The sequence below is a fragment of the Oryzias latipes genome, chromosome 8, assembly GCF_053564925.1.
Source record: "Oryzias latipes strain Hd-rR chromosome 8, Olatipes_Hd-rR_3.1".
Taxonomy (NCBI): domain Eukaryota; kingdom Metazoa; phylum Chordata; class Actinopteri; order Beloniformes; family Adrianichthyidae; genus Oryzias; species Oryzias latipes.
The window spans coordinates 5,843,373-5,861,934 of record NC_136244.1 but is presented as its reverse complement, the minus strand read 5'-3'; the positions used below and the strand labels follow the sequence as shown (position 1 = coordinate 5,861,934).

Below are 18,562 nucleotides of genomic sequence, written 5' to 3'. Positions count from 1 at the left end.
TTGACAAAAGAAGAAGACAATGTACGATATCATTAATACTATCGTTTTAGGCTTTGAATAGGAACAGTAGTAGAAAAAATATTCCTTTTTCTTGAGAATATCTGTTTCCGCTGGTACGTGACGCGCTCGCGCCTCTGTCGTCAGTAGGGGGCGCTGCTGAGAGGACAGCCGCTCCGTCGTGAAACAGACCATCGGTGCGGTGAATTTCAGCATCAGCTGCAGACCCGCTGCTTCCCCTCCATCGTTTTACGCTGCCGCCGCCGTTCGATGTCCCTTTAAACGCGTTTGGGTTTTTCAGGTTCCCGTGAAGCTTCGGGAAAGTCTCTTAAAGTTTTTCAACCCAAAATAATGGAAAAAGAGGAACAATCCGCTCAAGAAGACAAATCGTGTGAGTCTTTGAACACATCTGTTTTTTATTTTTATTTTCATTCGTTGTAAACATTGAGCTGTTCGTTCAGTGTTGAAAATATATATATAAAATTAATGATTACCAGAAAGATGAGTCAAAAATTTTGTGGGAATCTAAATTAAACAATCTGGGATTTAAAATAAAATCTGGTTAATTTTAAACTTGTGCAAATAGGCTACGTTTTATAACATGTTTTTTATTTTTATTTCATTAACTTTAAGAGTTAAACAAGCAAGAAAAAAACATTCCAAATAACAAATGAATTAATTGAATAATCTCTACATTGCAGAAAAGATTAGACTTTTTTGTTGTATATATTTATATTTGTGTTTAAAATTGTTATTAATCGTTTTAAATCAAACTATTCATGAAAAGTCAAATTTCTGTATCTTTTATTGCTTTAGAAAATTTATTTTCCACCACTGAGTGTTTTCTTTAGTCGTTTCAGTTAATTGTTGAAAAACAACTCAGATATCCTCCTTGCATTAAATATCCATTATGATCATATTAATTCCAAATCTGTCATTCTGTGCAAATTGATATGCAAGTGGTAACTGGGGTTTTGTTGTTTTTCTAATTGACTAACATTGTTTTTTAATCGATCTAAATGATTTCATAAAGCCTAAAACAGTTTCAAGAGTTCAAAGAGTGCAGTGAGTCTGAAAACAATCAGTTTATTCTTATGTGAAACTGTTTTTATTGCTGGAATGCATTCTGTGGGATTTACTGGATGCATTTGGGGAGGCAGGGTTTCTGTATTTGTGTGCTGGATGAAACACACACACACACACACACACACACACCTCCAGCTGGGGTGAATGCCACACAGATCACATCTGATCATATCATCATGCTGATAGATATCCAAAAACTAGAAGACTTTCCTTTCTCATGGAGATAAAAGCTAATTTCAATGATTCATTTTTTTCAAAATGAAATAAATGTAAAGCTTGTTTTTGTATATCTTAGTTTAAATGTTTTCAGGTTAATGTTATTGGACAAATAAAATTGAAGTTTTTGAAGTCATAATTCAAATGTGCAATTCTTAATTGGCAATTCAATATGCAATTCAAGCATGGAATATGAGAACATGTTTTGCAATTCAATGCAATTTGACCATTTCTTTTCAAAATGTATTTTGCAATTTAATACACCATTAAAAATAACATTTTAATACTTGGTTTGCATTCAATTCCTTTTAAATAAACCTAAAATCTATTGCATTGTAAAATGCCATGCTGTTTTTCAGTCAAAATTTAAAAGAAAAATCAAAACAGCGCCCCATGGTGTAATGCATTTCTTTTGCATAGCATCGCACTTTACAAGTATCAAAATTCAAATTGAAATGCAGATGAGAGTGAGGCCCCGCCCTGTGTGAATGTGTGTGTCCGTGTGTGTGTTTGTGGCCCTGCGACAGACTGGCGACCTGTCCAGGATGTCCCCCTGCGGTCGCCCAGGAGTGGCTGGGATAGGCTCCTGCAGCCCCATGACACAGAAAGGAACAAAACAGCTTTAGAAAATGAATATTTAATTCTAAATTGCAAAATATATTTACATATTCCAAGCCTCAATTGCATGTTGAATTGCCAATTGAGAATTGCATATTTCTTTGAATTGTGACTCAAAAAAACTTCCATTACAAGGTGCTGTTGTTGTATTGACATTTGTGAAATTTTTTTGTCCATAAGACTTTCTGTTCCTCCAAAAAAAACTAAGAATTTCTCATTTCTGCAGAAATGGTTGTCCATTCAAGCACACACTTGTCCTTTTGTCCTCCAGCAGAGGATGTGGTCTCAATGGCCGACTCCACTGTGACGATTGAGGACATCGAGGAAGAGCTCTTCAGAATTGAGCGTCTGAGGGAGATCCTCGTTCGAAGAGAGTCAGAACTTAGATACATGTAAGTCAGCAGAACTATTCAGTGATTCTGTGGAGAGTCATCACTATTAAAATCGTTTTTATGGTGTTAAACTCCTTGGTCGTCCTGTGAAAAGTAAGGGCTTGAACACCCTCAAATGGAGCACACGAGTCTTGTGACGATAACAACTACAACGAAAAGTCTGGGAAATCCTTTTATTGTCACGGTGTATCAGGATGACCAGATGAGGACTAGACAACAAGATGGGGAACGATCCATAAAACTCCACAAAAACAACGGGACTCTAAAACAGCATGACTTGGGCAAGAAACCCAGGACAACAGACTGAAGTAAAGCAACACGCCAACACAGAGAGTAGAAACAGACTCACTTAAATAGGGCTCAAACAAATCAGCCTAAAGTGCAGGCTGCTGTGCAGGCACCACCACCAGCCTGAACCGTGGATCCATGCTTTTATGTTGTTAACGCCAAATTCAGACCCTACCATCTGAATGTCGCTGCAGAAATGGATGGAGACACATCAGACCAGACAACGTTTTTCCAATCTTCTATTGTCCAGTTTGGTGAGCCTGTGTGAATTGTAGCCTCAGGTTGCAGTTTTCAGTTGACAGGAGTATGTCAACTGACTGCTGCTGTAGCCTGCCTCAAAGTAGGACGTGTTGTGCGTTAGGAGATGCTCTTCTGCATAACTCGGTTGTAACCAGTGGTTATCAGAGTTACTGGCGCCTTTCTATCAGCTGATCATTTTGGCTTTCCACTGACTTATTCTGCTTATATTGTGTTATTTTAAGCAGCTGACATCATTTTAATAAAGTGTGTAAACTTGAGGAAGATCTAGAGTTTACCTGAACATCATTATCAGTTTAAAGACAGTGTTGCTCCCTTTTTGGCAGTCATTTTGTAACTTCAAAAACATCACAAACTCTGATTAGACAAAGGTCTGTGTTTAACTCATTGATTTGTGCCCATTTACTTCTGTAGAAAATACAGTTCACAACAGAAACAAACACAGTTTGGTTCCACGGGAATTTTTCAACTTTGTGGGTGTATGGAAGCTGTACTTAAAATTATTCTTAACATAATGTTTATTTTAATCAACAATAGAAAATATTTGTGTTCATATCGTGAGGTTTCTTACAAATAAATGCTCATATTTTTCACCGATAAATGTCTGCTGCTCCATTTAAATGTCATCAAATACAAGTTTTTGTTGTAAGCTGAAGCTTTCTGGCTGTTAAATGGAGGGAAGGGAGGTAGGGAGGAAGGAAGAAAGGAAGGACATCTCAGTGTGATATTAGAGCCTAGAACCATGCTTCTTTTGTGGGTGTCAAATCCCCACGATACTGTTAGCTTTCCTCCAGAGTTAAGAAATGATGAACCACAACTGTCAGTGGGAGCAGACGCCCACACGACCGAGAAAAAACCCCAACAAGCAATGAGTCTGAGATCTGTGACACCGCACTCACACATAGGATCAACCCTGCTTTTTTGTTTCACCCTTTTATTTCTGTGGAGACCTCATTATTTTTACACACTTTTGCAGCAGAGAGAGGAGTGAGGTCAGACGAGGACGCAAGCAAGTGCGGCTGGCATAATGTGGCTACAAACTGGAAAAGAGAAACTAATGAAAAAGAGTGAAAGTTTTGATCAGTTTTAAAAAGAAGTAAGTATTGAGTATTAAACCTGCAAGATGTGGGGGAACAAGAATTATACTGAGGAGAAGCAGGAAATGATCTCATTACTTCAAGAACATTTTTTCTTTTACAAAACTTACTATCACAATACATTTTACACCTCAATCTGGTTTTGTTTGCTTTCACAGACTTCCAAGAGAAAAACTAAACCAGATTCACACAGCTGGTGGCAGAGGGTTTTTTTCTCCCCCATTTATAAAGCACACCACTTATCACATGTCTTACCTTGGATTTTCTTCCACTCTGTGGTACAATGGATAGTCCACAGAGCATTCACACTGAAGTGAACTGGACCAGAGTTCATTTGCAAAGTGAAAACAGAGCCACACAGGGTTTACCTTTTTAGTTTTCTATAATTAGGTAAAATGACATTTATTTGCTTTTTCTGTGAAAGTCTACACTTTTGATGTTAGTCCTATAAAAATCTGAACAACTCACTAAAAATCTAAATCAATGTAAACATTTCTTTGAGGGGCAGTTACACTGTATTACCAAAAGTGTTTCGCTTACCCATTCAAATGATCAGAATCAGGTGTCCTAACCACCTGGCCTGGCCACAGGTGTATCAAATCAATCACTCAGGCATGCAGACTGTTTTTACAAAGATTTGTGAAAGAATGGGCCGCTCTCAGGAACTCCGTGAATTCCAGTGTGGAACTGTTATAGGAGCCCACCCGTGCAACTTCCTCATTCCTAAATATTCTACAGTCAACTGTCAGTTCTATCAGAACAAAATTGAAGAGTTTGGGAAGAACAGCAACTCAGTCACCAAGTGGTAGACCGCGTGAACTAATGGAGAGGGGTCAGAGGATGCTGAAGCGCAAAGAGGTCGCTGACTTTCTGTACAGTCAATGGCTACAAAGCTCCAAACTTCATGTGACCGTCAGATTAGCCCAAGTACAGTATGCAGAGAGCTTCATGGAATGGGTTTCCATGGCAGAGCAGCTGCATCCAAGTCACACATCACAGGAATTATGGTGTGGGGTTTCTTTTCAGGACTTGGGCTTGGCCCCTTAGTTCCAGTGAAAGGAGCTCTGAATGCTCCAGGATACCAAAACATTTTGGACAATTCCATGCTCCCAACCTTGTGGGGACAGTTTGGAGCGCCCCCTTCGTCTTCCAATATGACTGCACAACAGAGCACAAAGCAAGGTCCACAAAGACAAGGATGACAGAGTCTGGTGTGGATGAACCTGACTGGCCTGCACAGAGTCCTGACCTGAACCTGATGGAACACCTTTGGGTTGAATTAGAGCACTGAGACTGAAAGCCAGGCCTTCTCCACCAACATTAATGTGTGACCTCATCAATGCACTTTTGGAAGAATGGTGCAAAATTCCTAGAAACACACTCCTCAACCTTGTAGACAGCCTTCCCAGGAGAGCTGAAGCTGTAATAAATGCAAAAGGTGGACCACATACTATTGAACTCCAGGGGTTAAGAACGGCACTTCAGTTCCTATGTGAGTCGAGGCAGGTGAGCCAATACTTTTAGTAATATAGTGTATATATTAATGCTTCTTAATGTTGCACATGGTGATATTCTAAAACAAAAATCACAATAATTTTATACAGATTTTTAAAATAGATGTTAATTTTTGTGTTCTCTTAAAAAGCTTTGACTTGACATTTAGTCTGCTTAATTCTTACGGTCCGGAAACTTATTTCACTAAATAATTCAAACCTTATATGCCAATTTTCCTTTCTTGCTGTTGACTCATCATGTTTTCTGTTAACTATCAGGAAGGGAAAATAGATCTGATGCTTTCAGAATGAATAAAAAACCAAACAGAGGTGTCATTTCAGCTGATAACTGCTCAAACCTTGACAGTGTCTGAGCCCCAAATCAGAGTTCCAGTTTCCCTGTTTGACACGTTTATGAAGTTTTATGATACCTGTCTATCACATCAGATGAAAATGTTTTTTCTGGCGTTTATTATAAACCTGCCATATTTCAAGCCCTCTCAGAGGGAAATTTGGCTTTTGAGGAATTTTAATGGGGCTCCACCTGTATGTTATTGTCTTGCATCAACTATTTTTGTGTTATTTTTTATTCTATACGTTTTCCTCATCATTTTTCTCCTTAATTAGGATGGATGACATTCAGCTCTGCAAAGAAATCACACAGCTGAGGCAGGAGCTGAGGAAACTTGTCTTAATTCCAGGTAAAACCAAATTTCTCATTAAGGTTTTTCTGCTCTTAAATGAGCTGGTATCACTCATCTGGACATTTTATTGCTCGATTATTGTAAGTGAAACATTGTTCCACAGCAAAATTGTTTTATTACATGTTTCCTGTTAGCTCATCCTAATTTATTTTAAAAAGTTATTTCCTTTAAAGATTGGTAACAAAAATACAATAATGCGTTATTTCCTCCCACACGTTTTCAGTTTCACATCCTGTAACAGGCTAGTTTTTTAAATATCTGATTTAAAATAATTTCTCCTAATTGGCTTCTCAGGCTCTCAAAGGCTGACTAACTGTTTTTATCAGGCCAGAATACTTGATCATCATATTTTAGACTTTATTTGGTTAAAAATAAAGTCTAAAATCTAAAAATCTGAACACTTCCTGTAGTGTTTAGTTCACTCATGTGGTGTAGATAAGATGTGAAAGACGAGCCAGCGGCGCAGCACAGCAGGGATCAAAATGCCATAATTTAATAAAACCATTTTTTGTTCTAGAAATTGTATTTTTGTTTTGTTCTAAACCATTATCCGTATACGATCTGAGTGACCCCTCCCCCTGGTGTTCCAAACAGGAAGTACCTGCGGCTCCAAGATGCCAAAATCCCATAGACTTCTTTAGGAAAAATAAACAGCTATTACGAGTCATCATCACACCGACTCTGCTCAATTCCTGCTTACCAACAACGTCTGGCTCCAACATGGCGGCGTCCGTATTATGAAAAAATGGGGACTAAACTGACTTCATTTTGTTGGAGCCGGAGTGTGACGTCACACTCACTCACTTGGTCCAGTTCTCACATACAGTCTTACCACTTTAAAAGTTTTTTTGTCTTGTGAAGTTAACATGTTTTTAATGCAAAATGTGCAAAACAAGCTTTGGTTTTGTTGAAAAGGCGAGACCATCAATGAAGGAAGCACAAACTGAAAAAGGGAGTCAGGATTTAATACCTTAGAGTCCCACTCTGATCATGTTTTGATCTATTTCAGGTGTTCCCAGTTTTAGTTTTTGAATTATGATAATAAAGTTTTTAGGGAAAATCAAAAAAACCTGTCATTTTTTAGGACATAGTTTCTGCAGAGCAGCAGTAGTTTGTCAATAATTTGCCTCAGATTTGTCTGTGATTGGTGATTGCGAAGTAAGCCCTTCCCTACTTCCCATCATCCATGTGGTTACTCTCTGTTCTGCTGGCTTTCAGCCCATTACACTTACTCACACCTTCATTAACATCTTTGACACACATTGGTTTTCAAAAGACTATCAAATGTTTTCAATTGGACTCAAAGAAATCAAGGGAACCTTTCAACCCGTTCTCCTTTGTTTATTCAGGCAACTCCTCTGCAAAGGGTCCGTTTTTTTCTCCTTATTAGAAATTGATTTACTTTAGACTCATCTCACTCTTAAATGTTATCGACTTTATTACAAGACAGATCCTCACACGATTCACAGCTGAACTGGTGAAGTTCAAACACCAGCAGTTTGGAACAGATTGTCCCTTTAGAGCAGCCTTCTTTAAGCACATGAATGAATTGCTGAAAAAGAACAGATGTGATGTTCTAAAATAACCAACCAGTTAATTAGAATGACTTTTGTGTTCCTGTAGGACGTGCTTTGCCCTATAGTTTGCTAAAAAAACAAAATATTTATCAAATTGTTGATATTTTTGGGAAATTCAGTTGCTAAAAGAATAAAAGCTAAAAGAATTTCAAAAATGATTCAACTGCATCCTTGAAAATAAATTTAAGGACATCTTTGGGTCCTCTTTAGAGTTATAAATATTTTCTTTTCTCTTACATTTTTTTGGGTTTAAGGAATGTCTGAATTTTCTTTGTAAACGTTCCCCAAAACCCCTTTTAACCGTACCAGCAGCTTCGTATTTGATCCTATCTGTTCCTTGTATTTTGTTATATTGTATTATTTTGTACTTTATTTCTGTGTTTTTGCAAAATACTATATAACATGCTACGAGTACCTCTCAAACATATCTGCCAGTCAAATTGTTCTTATTCCAAACCGTCCATGGTGTTCTTGACATTGTGTTGATCCTGTATATTTAACAAATTTCAAATTAAACTAAAAAGTCTTATTGTTTTGTTTCAAATACCTAAAAAAAATGTGTTTTTCTTTCATGGTTGGATCATTGTAAATGAGACAGCCATTTTGTGCATATTTGTTCTCCAGACAAAGATAAATCCAAAGAGGTCAGAGAGAAGGAGGAAGAGCTTCTGAGGCAGATCAACAAGCTGGTGGAGTCCAGAGACTTCCTGGTGGAGGATGTGGAGTTTGAGAGGCTCAGGTGACCTAAACTGGCTGTCACTCCTCATAAGCAAACAGCTGGAACACGGGAGGCAATCTCCATCTATTAGTTAATGTTCAAATGAAGATGGACACAGACAGAATGGCGTCTTGCTGCAATGCATCTCAGAGATCAACATGTTCTTGTGCAAATTTCTCCTGTAGGGAAAGAGAGGAAGACGGAGAAATGGCCGCCTTCTTTCAGTCCAAATTTCCCCAAGCTGTGGCTCCAAAAGGTGAGACCTGATCTGCTAAGATCAGCAAACAGACTGAAAATAATCTGTTGAAGCTGTTTCTAATCTGCATTGAGAAAACTATGTTTTAGGTTTTTGTGTGGGGAGTCTGTTTGCGAAGGGTGTGTTTCCTCAACAGGACATCTAAAAAAAGGCATTTAAAAAATATATATGTTTCTAGAATAATCATAAATTATCTGTTTTTTGGGAGTTTACTAAAAATCCTTTTTTATTTTTACAAGGAACAAAGGTTTGACTTCTGAAGCTAGTTTGAAAAAAAAAAACTAACTGGAGCCAGGTGCAGTACACTGAGCGGCCTCTAGGGCCTTTTGAATAAGCATATTAGCCACTGTTTACTCTATTGTAAATGTAAGGGGGCCGGTTTAGCTCGTGCTGGTTTGCGGCGCCTTCCGTCCGTGAAACCAGGGCTCGACTCCGGGCTGCTCCCTACCCCCCTTCTCTACTGCTGTGCCGGTCCCAAGCCTGGTTGGATTGAGAAGACTGCGTCAGGAAGGGCATCCGGCGTAAAACATTGCCAAGTTAACTATGTGACTCATCCTCAAGGGAGGGTTGTTTTATCTGTGGCGACCCCTGATGGGAGAAGCCAAAAGTGAAAGAAGACTCTATTGTAAATGTGTAAAACCAGTGTTACAACAAAAAGAAACATTTAAACACTTTGGTTTCTAACCATTTTTTTTCCATCATTGATTAAATTGCTCATCAGTTATTAAAGATGAATGACCCACCTGACTCATTTTTTAAAATGGCCCTTGTTAGGAAACATCAGGACATCAAGACTTCTTTGGCCCTTTTTTAATTGGAAAAATAAACTTGCAGTATGCCGTCACTAAGGTCATTAACGTAGATTGGAGCTGAGAATTAATACAGATACTACTGCTTTGTCTGGTGCTGGCTGAAACCTGCCTGAAGTATACATCAGGTAGGGTACAGCCTGCACTCATTCACTTTCAAGCCAGCTTCAAACAGGAAGTCAAAGTGTTAGTCCTTGCTTGGTCAAAACCAAAATATATTTCATAAATCTCATTTACAGTTGTTCTTTTTATTGCAAACTTCTTATGTCAGCAAGAACATTTCAACCTATTAGTGACCTTTTTTTTCTTCGTGTTGCTTCGCTCAGGGACGTTTCAGAACAGAAAGGTGGCATCCAAACCCCAGCAGACACTCTTCTTCCCTAAAACTGGACTGGCGCTGGTGAAAGACTGCTGCGGATTCACCTGCTCCATCATGTGAAGCCTCAGAGGAAAATCACGTGCCTCCGACCTGTATATGTATTGTGTGAGTGTATTGTTACACACAGTCTCTTCAGCATGTTCTTGCATCTATTGTGGTTTAGAGAAAATAAGAAGAGTGTCCACGTTTGTCATGTAAAAGTAAATTCACATTTGTTGTGACTTTCTGCAGCTTGACGGCTTCTGCTCAGTTAAGGTAATGGGTACGATTACAGCTGCTCTCAGTGTAACTATCCATCATTGATGTCCCAGACACAGCAAGCACAGCTCTCACTCTATGAGCACGACACATTTTCTAACCTTCATCCCCCTAAGCAGAGACATAAATAAAGAACTGTGAAAATTAAATGTGTTGTTTTCAAAGCTAAATGTTTACAATGTGTTTGGATAAAATGCTAATAAAAAATAGAAATGTAGATGTGATTTTCTGTGACTAACATGTGTTTGTTTTGTTTTCATAATAAAAGGCTTGTGGCTTAAGAACTGAAACATTATCTTTTATAAAGCTGAACTCAGTCACATGTTTTCATGAAAATTTAGATTAAACTGTAATTCTGTGCTAAAGTTCAGATGTGAAGTGCTTAAAAATGATTTTAAATCTTTAAAGGAACCTCAGATTTAACATTTAGAAAACCTCTCATGCCTTGAATTTACAAAAACAAAAACTAACATTATTGATTTTTTTTTTATGTTTTAGAACAGTATATTGTTAATGTATGAATTAACTACTTCTTGATAATGGGTCATTAATTGCAAACTGCTGCCTTTTCGGTTAAATAGGTTGTATAAATTAAAATCCTGTAGTCTTACGATAACTGACAGTTGAAAACAGATTTGTTGAATTTTATTGACGGCTGAGGTAATTTGTTGTAAATTCAAACAAAATAAAACTACAATCTGTTTATATTTGTGATTTGTGACTTTCAAATCAGTGTTTGTCAGATGAACAAGTAAAAAAATTAGGTGCATAGCTTTTATCTATCTAGTAAGTCAGTGCTGGTGACAGTTTAAAGGCGTCTCTAGCCTGATGTCATTCTGGAATTCCATCTTTATTCACATTTTTTAATGGCCTTAACATGAAAAATCAATTATTGGGGTTTTAAGTGTATCATAATGTTCATTCATCACTATAAATAACCCCAAAGTGGTATTTTGCCCCTTTCACTCATCTCTGAGTATTCCTCTAAAAACCTGTGCTCTGAGCAGACAGAGTAAGTCTATTGATGTGAGATCGAAAGGATCCTGTACTGTCAACGATGACTCCCAGACTCTTTACCTGGGCTGAAGGAAAAATGGAAGAGGAATCAATGGAAAGAGTAAAATTGGACACATTGGAAAAAGTAGATGAGGAACCTACAAGGAGTAATTTGGTTTTATTGCTCTTGAGTTTGAGGAAGTTTAAAGTGATCCAGATTTTTATTGTAGACAGGCAGGAGGAAAGGGAGGCAGGTAGAAGAGAAGAGTTGGGTTTACTGGGCGGATAGAGGTGAGTGTCATCTGTTAAATCAGTGTTGAATTTACGGAATGTATTGCAGAGGGGCAGGAGGTAGGTAATGAAGAGGAGGAGACCGAGAACAAAAACTTGAGGAGCAACAGAGGAAAAGGAGTGAGGTTTGAGGTTTAAAGTATTTCAGGGGGTGGACTTGAGGCCAAGAGAAAAAGTCTGTGGAGGAGGATGGAGTGAGATATGGTGTCAAATGGCGCGCTCAGGTCAAGTAGGATGACGATGGTGATGAGTTCCGAATCAGCTGCTAGGAGAAGGTCATTAGTGATTTTCAACAGGGCTGCTTCAGTGCTATGAAGGGGCAAAAATCGGATTGAAAGATGATGGTGAAGTTGGGAGGCTACATTTTTGAGCATTTTAGAGATGAAGGGGAGGTTAGAAGTAGGACGGAATTGGGATCAGAGCCGTGTTTTTTTCAGGATTGGTTTGACAACAGCGGTCTTGAGAAGTGAGAGTATACAATACCGGATGTAAATGAAGTGTGGATGATAGCAAAAATATAAATGAGGAGGAAGATTGTCATGTGGTTGAAAGATATTATTCATTAAAGAAAAAATAATTTTGGAATTACTCTTATTTGCATTAATCAGTTAAGTAAAATAACTCTTTTTAGTATAACTAATATTTAATAAAAGGTTTTGCTCATTTGGGTGCCAAGGTTTAATACATCATATACATGGATATTGTTTACTATAAAAGGCAAGCATAATATAGGCCCTTTAATATCAGGTTTTGGTTCTGAGTCCTTTCGAGTGACAAAAACATTGCTTGTTTGCACACGCCTCATAAATATCAGCACACCCCCAGGTTTGTTGACGGTGGCCATATTGCAGTTGTTCATTTTATTACTTTCAGCCTCTCTCAGCTAAGTGGGCTCCATTTTTCAGTTGGGGGAACAGCTTGCCAACTGTCATCAGCTGAGCGAACCCTGGCCCACCAGCCCCTTCCAGCAAGAGGGGAACCAGCTCTACCAGCTGAGCAACCACAAGAAACTGCTTCTCATTGTGTAAAGCAGACAAACAAAGCCTTCACAGCCACATTTCTGCCCATGATAAATAAACTGCATCCACTGCTGCCTGGTTCAAATATCCACCGGGAGCTAGAAAAAATGCAGCTGTCTTTGACAACAAAAACAGACTTTTAGAGGATCTTTAAAATAAAATAAAATAAAATAAATCGTGTTGCTCCTTGGTAGCAAATAAGAAACATAGATTTCACTGACACAATCGAGCAGCTGCCATCTTTGGCCATGACAACAGCATCCAAAGATGAGTGTGCTGATGACATTAATGTGAAGAGTAATAGATTTTCCACATACCTCAGCCTCATTTACATCTTTTCACAAACCCATCGCGGTCACTAATGACTCACTCAGTGGACTTAGAGATTCATTTCCTCCACGCTAATTTATTCAGTTCTGCAGCAGAGATTGGTGAGCATCCAGTGACACACCGAGCTCCTTTTGTCTTTACTTCTTCTGGTAAAGACAAAAGCAGTGTGGATTGGCAGTGTGGATTGTTTTGAGGTTTCATTCTCTCGGAGGTTGATAAAAACCAACACAGCTGCGAGCAGACCACCGCAGAGGCGAGCGGCACTCTCTACTGTCTTTACTTAAGAGCTAAGAAGACTAATCAGTGGGCTGCACACTGGGAATGTGGACATGCTGCAGCCAGCCCCTGCTAATTAGGCTCCACAGAAAAATAAAGCTGCTTGCTATTAAACACAGCACTGCTCACAGTCCCTGACAGGAGGAAATTATGGTCTGCCAATTATCAGCTCTGTGCTTTTTCCCCTTTTTCTCTTATTTTTAGTTAACACAGCTGACTCAAAGTTCCTGGTATGAGTGGAGTTGTGTACAGCAAGATGTTTGAATTCAACTTTCTGAAAAATTCTTTCCATTTTATTGCCTAGAAAAATAAAAAATAAAACTTGAAATAAATTTGTATTGGATCAAACTTGTAAACTCCAAATCCTTAAAGAGGGAAAAAAATTCAAACTATTTTCCAAAAAAAGCAAGATGTCAAACTTCCAGGGTGTTACTTGAAAGTGTGATCTCAATTTGTACATTGCGAAAACCTCAACCTTATTTAGTACTGGGGGTGGGAGAGTTTTCGTTTGAAATGTTTGAAAATGTAATTTTAGACAATTTAATGAGCTGATAAGACATTCTTTTTAAATAAAAAATTTTAAATGTCAATATATTACTTATTGCACAGACTTTTCATATAGCTATTTGTGAAAAGACACATTTTCTCAGTTTCCTTCATGTCAGGTGTTTTTTAATTACTTTGGGGATGAATATAAAGTGAAAAAACTGAAGAAAACATGATTCCTTTTTGCAAAAGCAGCATCTCAGTGTGTTGTGGTATTTCCATTCCAACTTCAACATAAGCAGGCCTCCATCTACTTATTGAACCACTGGTCGGATGTAAAACAGTTCACACTGCAAAATATTCTCACTTTACCAAGTTTTGTCTCTATTTCTCATCCAAGAATAACATCATACTCATGTGAAACACATTAACCAAGTAGATCACATTTTATTAGATGAATTGAAATGTTTTTTGCTTTTGTTTTTTTTAGAAATTACACTCCTTTTTCACCAACAATACACAAGAAATTCTCCTGATAAAACAAGGAAAGTATACATATTTTTAAGATGCAGTGTATTGGGTAAAAACAAGTCATTTTATTTTTACAAAACTGTTTGTTGTTCACCCTCCGGGACATCCCGTTAGGGGTCGCCACAGCAAATCAGCTTTTTACCGACCCGCACACTTGGTTTGGAAGAGAGAGTTACGCCGGATGCCCTTCCTGACACATCCCTGTATTTTATCCTGGCTGGGGACTGGCACAGGGGGACCCAGACTCAGGCCACCCTATGGCTACATAATTAGGCAGCAGTGTGAGCATGAAGCTCATTGCACGCCCTGGGAGTCGAACACCGGTTTCCCAAGCGCCAGTCGTGCAGCCAGTTAATCGGTTGATAAACTTTAGTTTGATAAGGCTGAGAATTCTTGCCAAGCACAAACAATGACAGGCAGGAGACTGTCAGACAAACAGCGGCAGCTTTTGCAAAGGGTAAAACTCTCCAAGGACCTGAATGACCATCAACACTTTCAAATGTCCTTCAACAACCAAAAAACCATCAAAGGAGCTGCACACTGAATGGCAAAGGGCTGTTTGGGTAAAGGGAACAGCTTGAAACTTAATAAGCTTAAAAAGCTTTTCATCAAGAAGAGAATCTGGGATAAGCTTTATTAGAAATCACAAGGATTTATCTTCTCTCGTGAATCCAATGAATCCATGAAATCTAGTAGAGAACTGAAGATCTGGAGTCGCTAAAGCAGATTCAACTCAACAGATACTCGTGAATTCCTCCATAACCAAGATTTTCTGTTTCTGGAAGAAATTCACCTCTGAATTTGATCAAAAGAGAGATGGATGGTCGCGTGCCACATAGCCTAGTTGAACTGTTAGAATTTTTGCATCAGGAGCATCAAGTTTTCCACCAAAGACATTAGTGGGGAAGAAGATAGAAATGTAGTGATATGGAAGATGGACAACCCAGTAAGACTCTGTGGTGTGATTAGAAGCTTGGTTAAGGTATACAAGACCACAGAAGCAGCAGATGGAACACCCATAGACGGTAAAAACAAGGGACTAGTCGAGGTGTGACGTCACCCATAGTTAATGCCTTACATCCAACTCTTGCTAATTGAGGCCAAATCCCTCACCATTGCTTCCTGATATGGGCGCCTCCATGTTATATCAAGACAATTATTAAAAAGATCCTGTAATTTGATTCTTGTTTTTATTTTTCCCTTCTTAAACTAATGTGGGTCACAGAGACACGGCCGTAGCGCCAGAAAGATGCTTTTGCTGCAGGAGACTGAATGATCTCATGAACCCAGACATGGAGGCGTGATTACCGGTGCTTCTGTGGAGCTCTTTAAAATAAACGAACCCGATCTCTAAACATCCTCCATATTTTCCATGCATTGTAATGAGATGTATACAGACTGAAATTTGAATGGATCTACTGCATTGTTCACATTCGTGTTTTTGAATTTTGACTTATCGTGTGAGTTGGTTTGTGTTTATTTGCATAATTATGATTTAATGGAAACAGTATTTTTGTAAATTTTCTTTCAGGTCTACATTTTCAGGTCATCTGCTTTATCAGTTTTTTTTCTTTCTCCACAGTTTTTGTCCTGTTTTGTCCTGCATCTGATCTGGAGCTAACCAACCATATTTTTGAGCCAGATGTCTGCTAAGACAGAGGGAAGCGGAGCAGGGAGCTTGTGGCCCACCCAGCATATTTTCTATGTTACAAATTCTCTTCTTCTCCAACTGCTTTTTTCACCTGCTCCTGATTCACAACGATTTAAATAAATTAAAAAATCTCAGAGAAGCTTTTTTAGTCGTAATTTTCTTTATGTACCTCATCATCAGAAAAGCGCTACAAGAACACGTTAAAAACACGCAATTTTATTTTTACGTATTTACTGTTTCTGTAACTTTAGTGTTTGTAGTCCGGAAATTCATCCATGAAAGGGGTTCATCCTGCTCGGGAACATGTATAAATTAAATAAACAAACTAACAAACAAAAACGTAAAAAATAAATATTGGGTCTTAGTTTAATAACTAATTAAATATTTCACATAATTTACATGTCAATATTAGTCTGCGTGTTGGATAAAGATCTTTGCATCTTTTTTTTATTTTATTCTTTTGTATTTTTTCATTGTTCATAAATGCCTTAAACAATATTTTTGCTTTGACATTTCCTTGAAAAAAAGTAAATATGTTAACCAAGACATGTCTAAAAATGTAAAGAAACTTACAATTTTTATTAAACATGTGTTGACATTTATCTAGTAAAAATTTAAAAGAGCTAATAATTTTAGATGCTCTCCAATTTCTTTATTTGTTTTAGAGCTGCAGATATTGTTGCTTATAGCCAGCGTGCTTCTCTTTGTAAACCAGCAAACATTTTCAGATAATAAAATGGCTTTTGCGAGATACTGAGACTGAGATGATGCTCATCAGAGTGATTGCGATGGTGTGTCTGACATTTCAGCCCACAGCATGAATGCTGGGCTGACATTTCAAGTTGCTGAATCAACATGATACTCCCACAATGAATTTTGACTTTTATTTTGTGAGCCTTTGTTTAAGGTGAACAACATGGGAGTGTTTGAGTGTTTAAGCTTCATTATGATCTTTATAAGGAGACATAACCTCCGTGGCTTTTTGTTTCCTTTGAAGTTTTTTTTTTTTTTAGTTTGAACTTGATTTGACGATAAAGAATGCATAGAAATGTATAGAACAATGTCCTTAATAAATCAGCATTCTTTGTCAACGTTTTGAACACGTGGACAAAATAAAGCACTTAAGGTTTGTGAAGGAGCCAGTTTTTGAGCAAAGTGGTGAGGAGTTATGATAGGGATATATTTTAATGCTCCTAGACGTCTCAGGAAAGACTTGGCTGATTGGATTTTATTATAACTTTGATTTATAGCATTTTATCCTTTCATGTTTAATTAAATATTATGGGCTGTTTTTTTGTGTTTCTTTTGCCTGATCGTTTCCAATCTATTGATTTTATATTGAGATTATTCTTGTGTTTGTATTTCTTCGCAAAAAACTGCAAGAATTTGTAATTTACTGGATTTTTTTAATGTATTCATGCAGAAATTATTCTGTGTTTGAAAAAAGATGGATTATAAAACGGAAGTACCTGCTGGCTCCAAGAAGCCAGAATCCCATTGACTTCTATTGAGAAATAAACAGTTATGACTCAGTCATTCTATTTGCCAGAATAACTGTTCTTGCTCTGATAACTTTTTCTCACCATGTTCTTCCCAATCTTAAATTTTAATGATATGTGGTTCTTAATTGCATGTTACTCAACGTAAAAACTGACCAACCGGATGCCTCGGTAAAAGAATGTTGTCCGCGGTGGCCCCCACCTCAAACATTTGTTTGGCAGATTTTCCCGGGCCGCTTTCAGTGGGAGGGGTGTGGACCTTGAACAATCCTACTCCTGATTTGCCATAGAAATTTTGACTCAGACCGATCCGGACCAATCACTGTCGACTGGCTCCAAATGGCGGCGCCCGCATTGCGGAATAATGGCGACTGAATTGGCTTAATTTCGCTGGAGTTGGTGGTGGGGCATTTTCTATGGGTGACGTCACACCTGGCTGCGTCCATCTCAATATACGTTCTATGGCCAAGAGCCTTCACACTACTGTCTGGTACAGGGTTGTGTCAGGAAAGGCATCCGGGGTAAAAATCTTAGGATTGCTTGCATGTTATGGATCACATTTTCCACGGATAATTATTATCCTTATTAGAAACATTTTGTTTAGTAAAGAAAAATGTTCCCATAATTAACAGAGTCAGAATTACTTTATTGATCCCACTCATGGGAAATTTGTTCGTTACCATAGCAACTGACAGCAGAGAAAAAAATAAGAAGAAGAAGAATATAAAGACCAGAACACAAACATGTAGCAGTTGTGGTTTAATTTAAAATGCAATTTACAGAACAGTGCAGGTAAAAAGATGTGCAAAAGAAATGTGCAAAAAAAAGAAAATACTGTGCAAAGGTCATCTGTTGCATTGTGAGTTATTTTATTGGGTATGAAGGATTTCCGGTACCGGGCAGTTTTGGAGCGGAGCTGTCTGAGCCTCCTAGAGAAGGAGCTCCGCTGTTTGTCCAGAACAGTTATGAGTAAAAATAAGTAATTATGAGAGATAGCCCTGAAACAAATAATACAAAAACAATTAATTTTATATGTAATTTTTTTTTAAATGTGCCAAGTTAATGTAAGCAGAGCCAACATATTTTTTTGTATGTGGATTGTTTGAAATATGATGAGAGGAACATGGAATGTCCTCCATTTCTGTAATGACCCCCATCAAGAAAAAATCATTAAAAAATAAACTTTAACTATTTTTGTTATATAGTAACACTGTAACAATGTATTAGTTCATTTTTAGATTAGGTTATGACTTCAACACTGTTTTTTTATGATTTTCTTCTTAAGGTTTTGTGTTTGCTTTTTATTTATTTATGTATTTATTTTTTCCCATTATTTT

General features: G+C 37.8%; 1 protein-coding gene across 2 annotated transcripts; it reads left to right on the top strand.

The window, feature by feature from the left end:
• The first annotated feature begins 135 nt into the window (after positions 1 to 135).
• Positions 136 to 10,430, top strand: LOC101161561 (bMERB domain-containing protein 1). 2 transcript variants are annotated; one of them, XM_078951336.1, is made up of 6 exons: positions 136 to 388; positions 2,192 to 2,309; positions 6,073 to 6,146; positions 8,351 to 8,465; positions 8,630 to 8,700; positions 9,836 to 10,430. In XM_078951336.1, exons 2-6 carry the CDS (start codon positions 2,206 to 2,208, stop codon positions 9,946 to 9,948), a joined length of 477 nt encoding a protein of 158 aa, XP_078807462.1. In that variant the 5' UTR covers positions 136 to 388; positions 2,192 to 2,205; the 3' UTR covers positions 9,949 to 10,430. The 2 variants fall into 2 exon arrangements, with proteins under 2 accessions (XP_078807462.1, XP_004071871.1); XM_004071823.5 differs by having other exon boundaries at positions 139 to 388; positions 2,189 to 2,309.
• Positions 10,431 to 18,562: the final 8,132 nt, after the last annotated feature.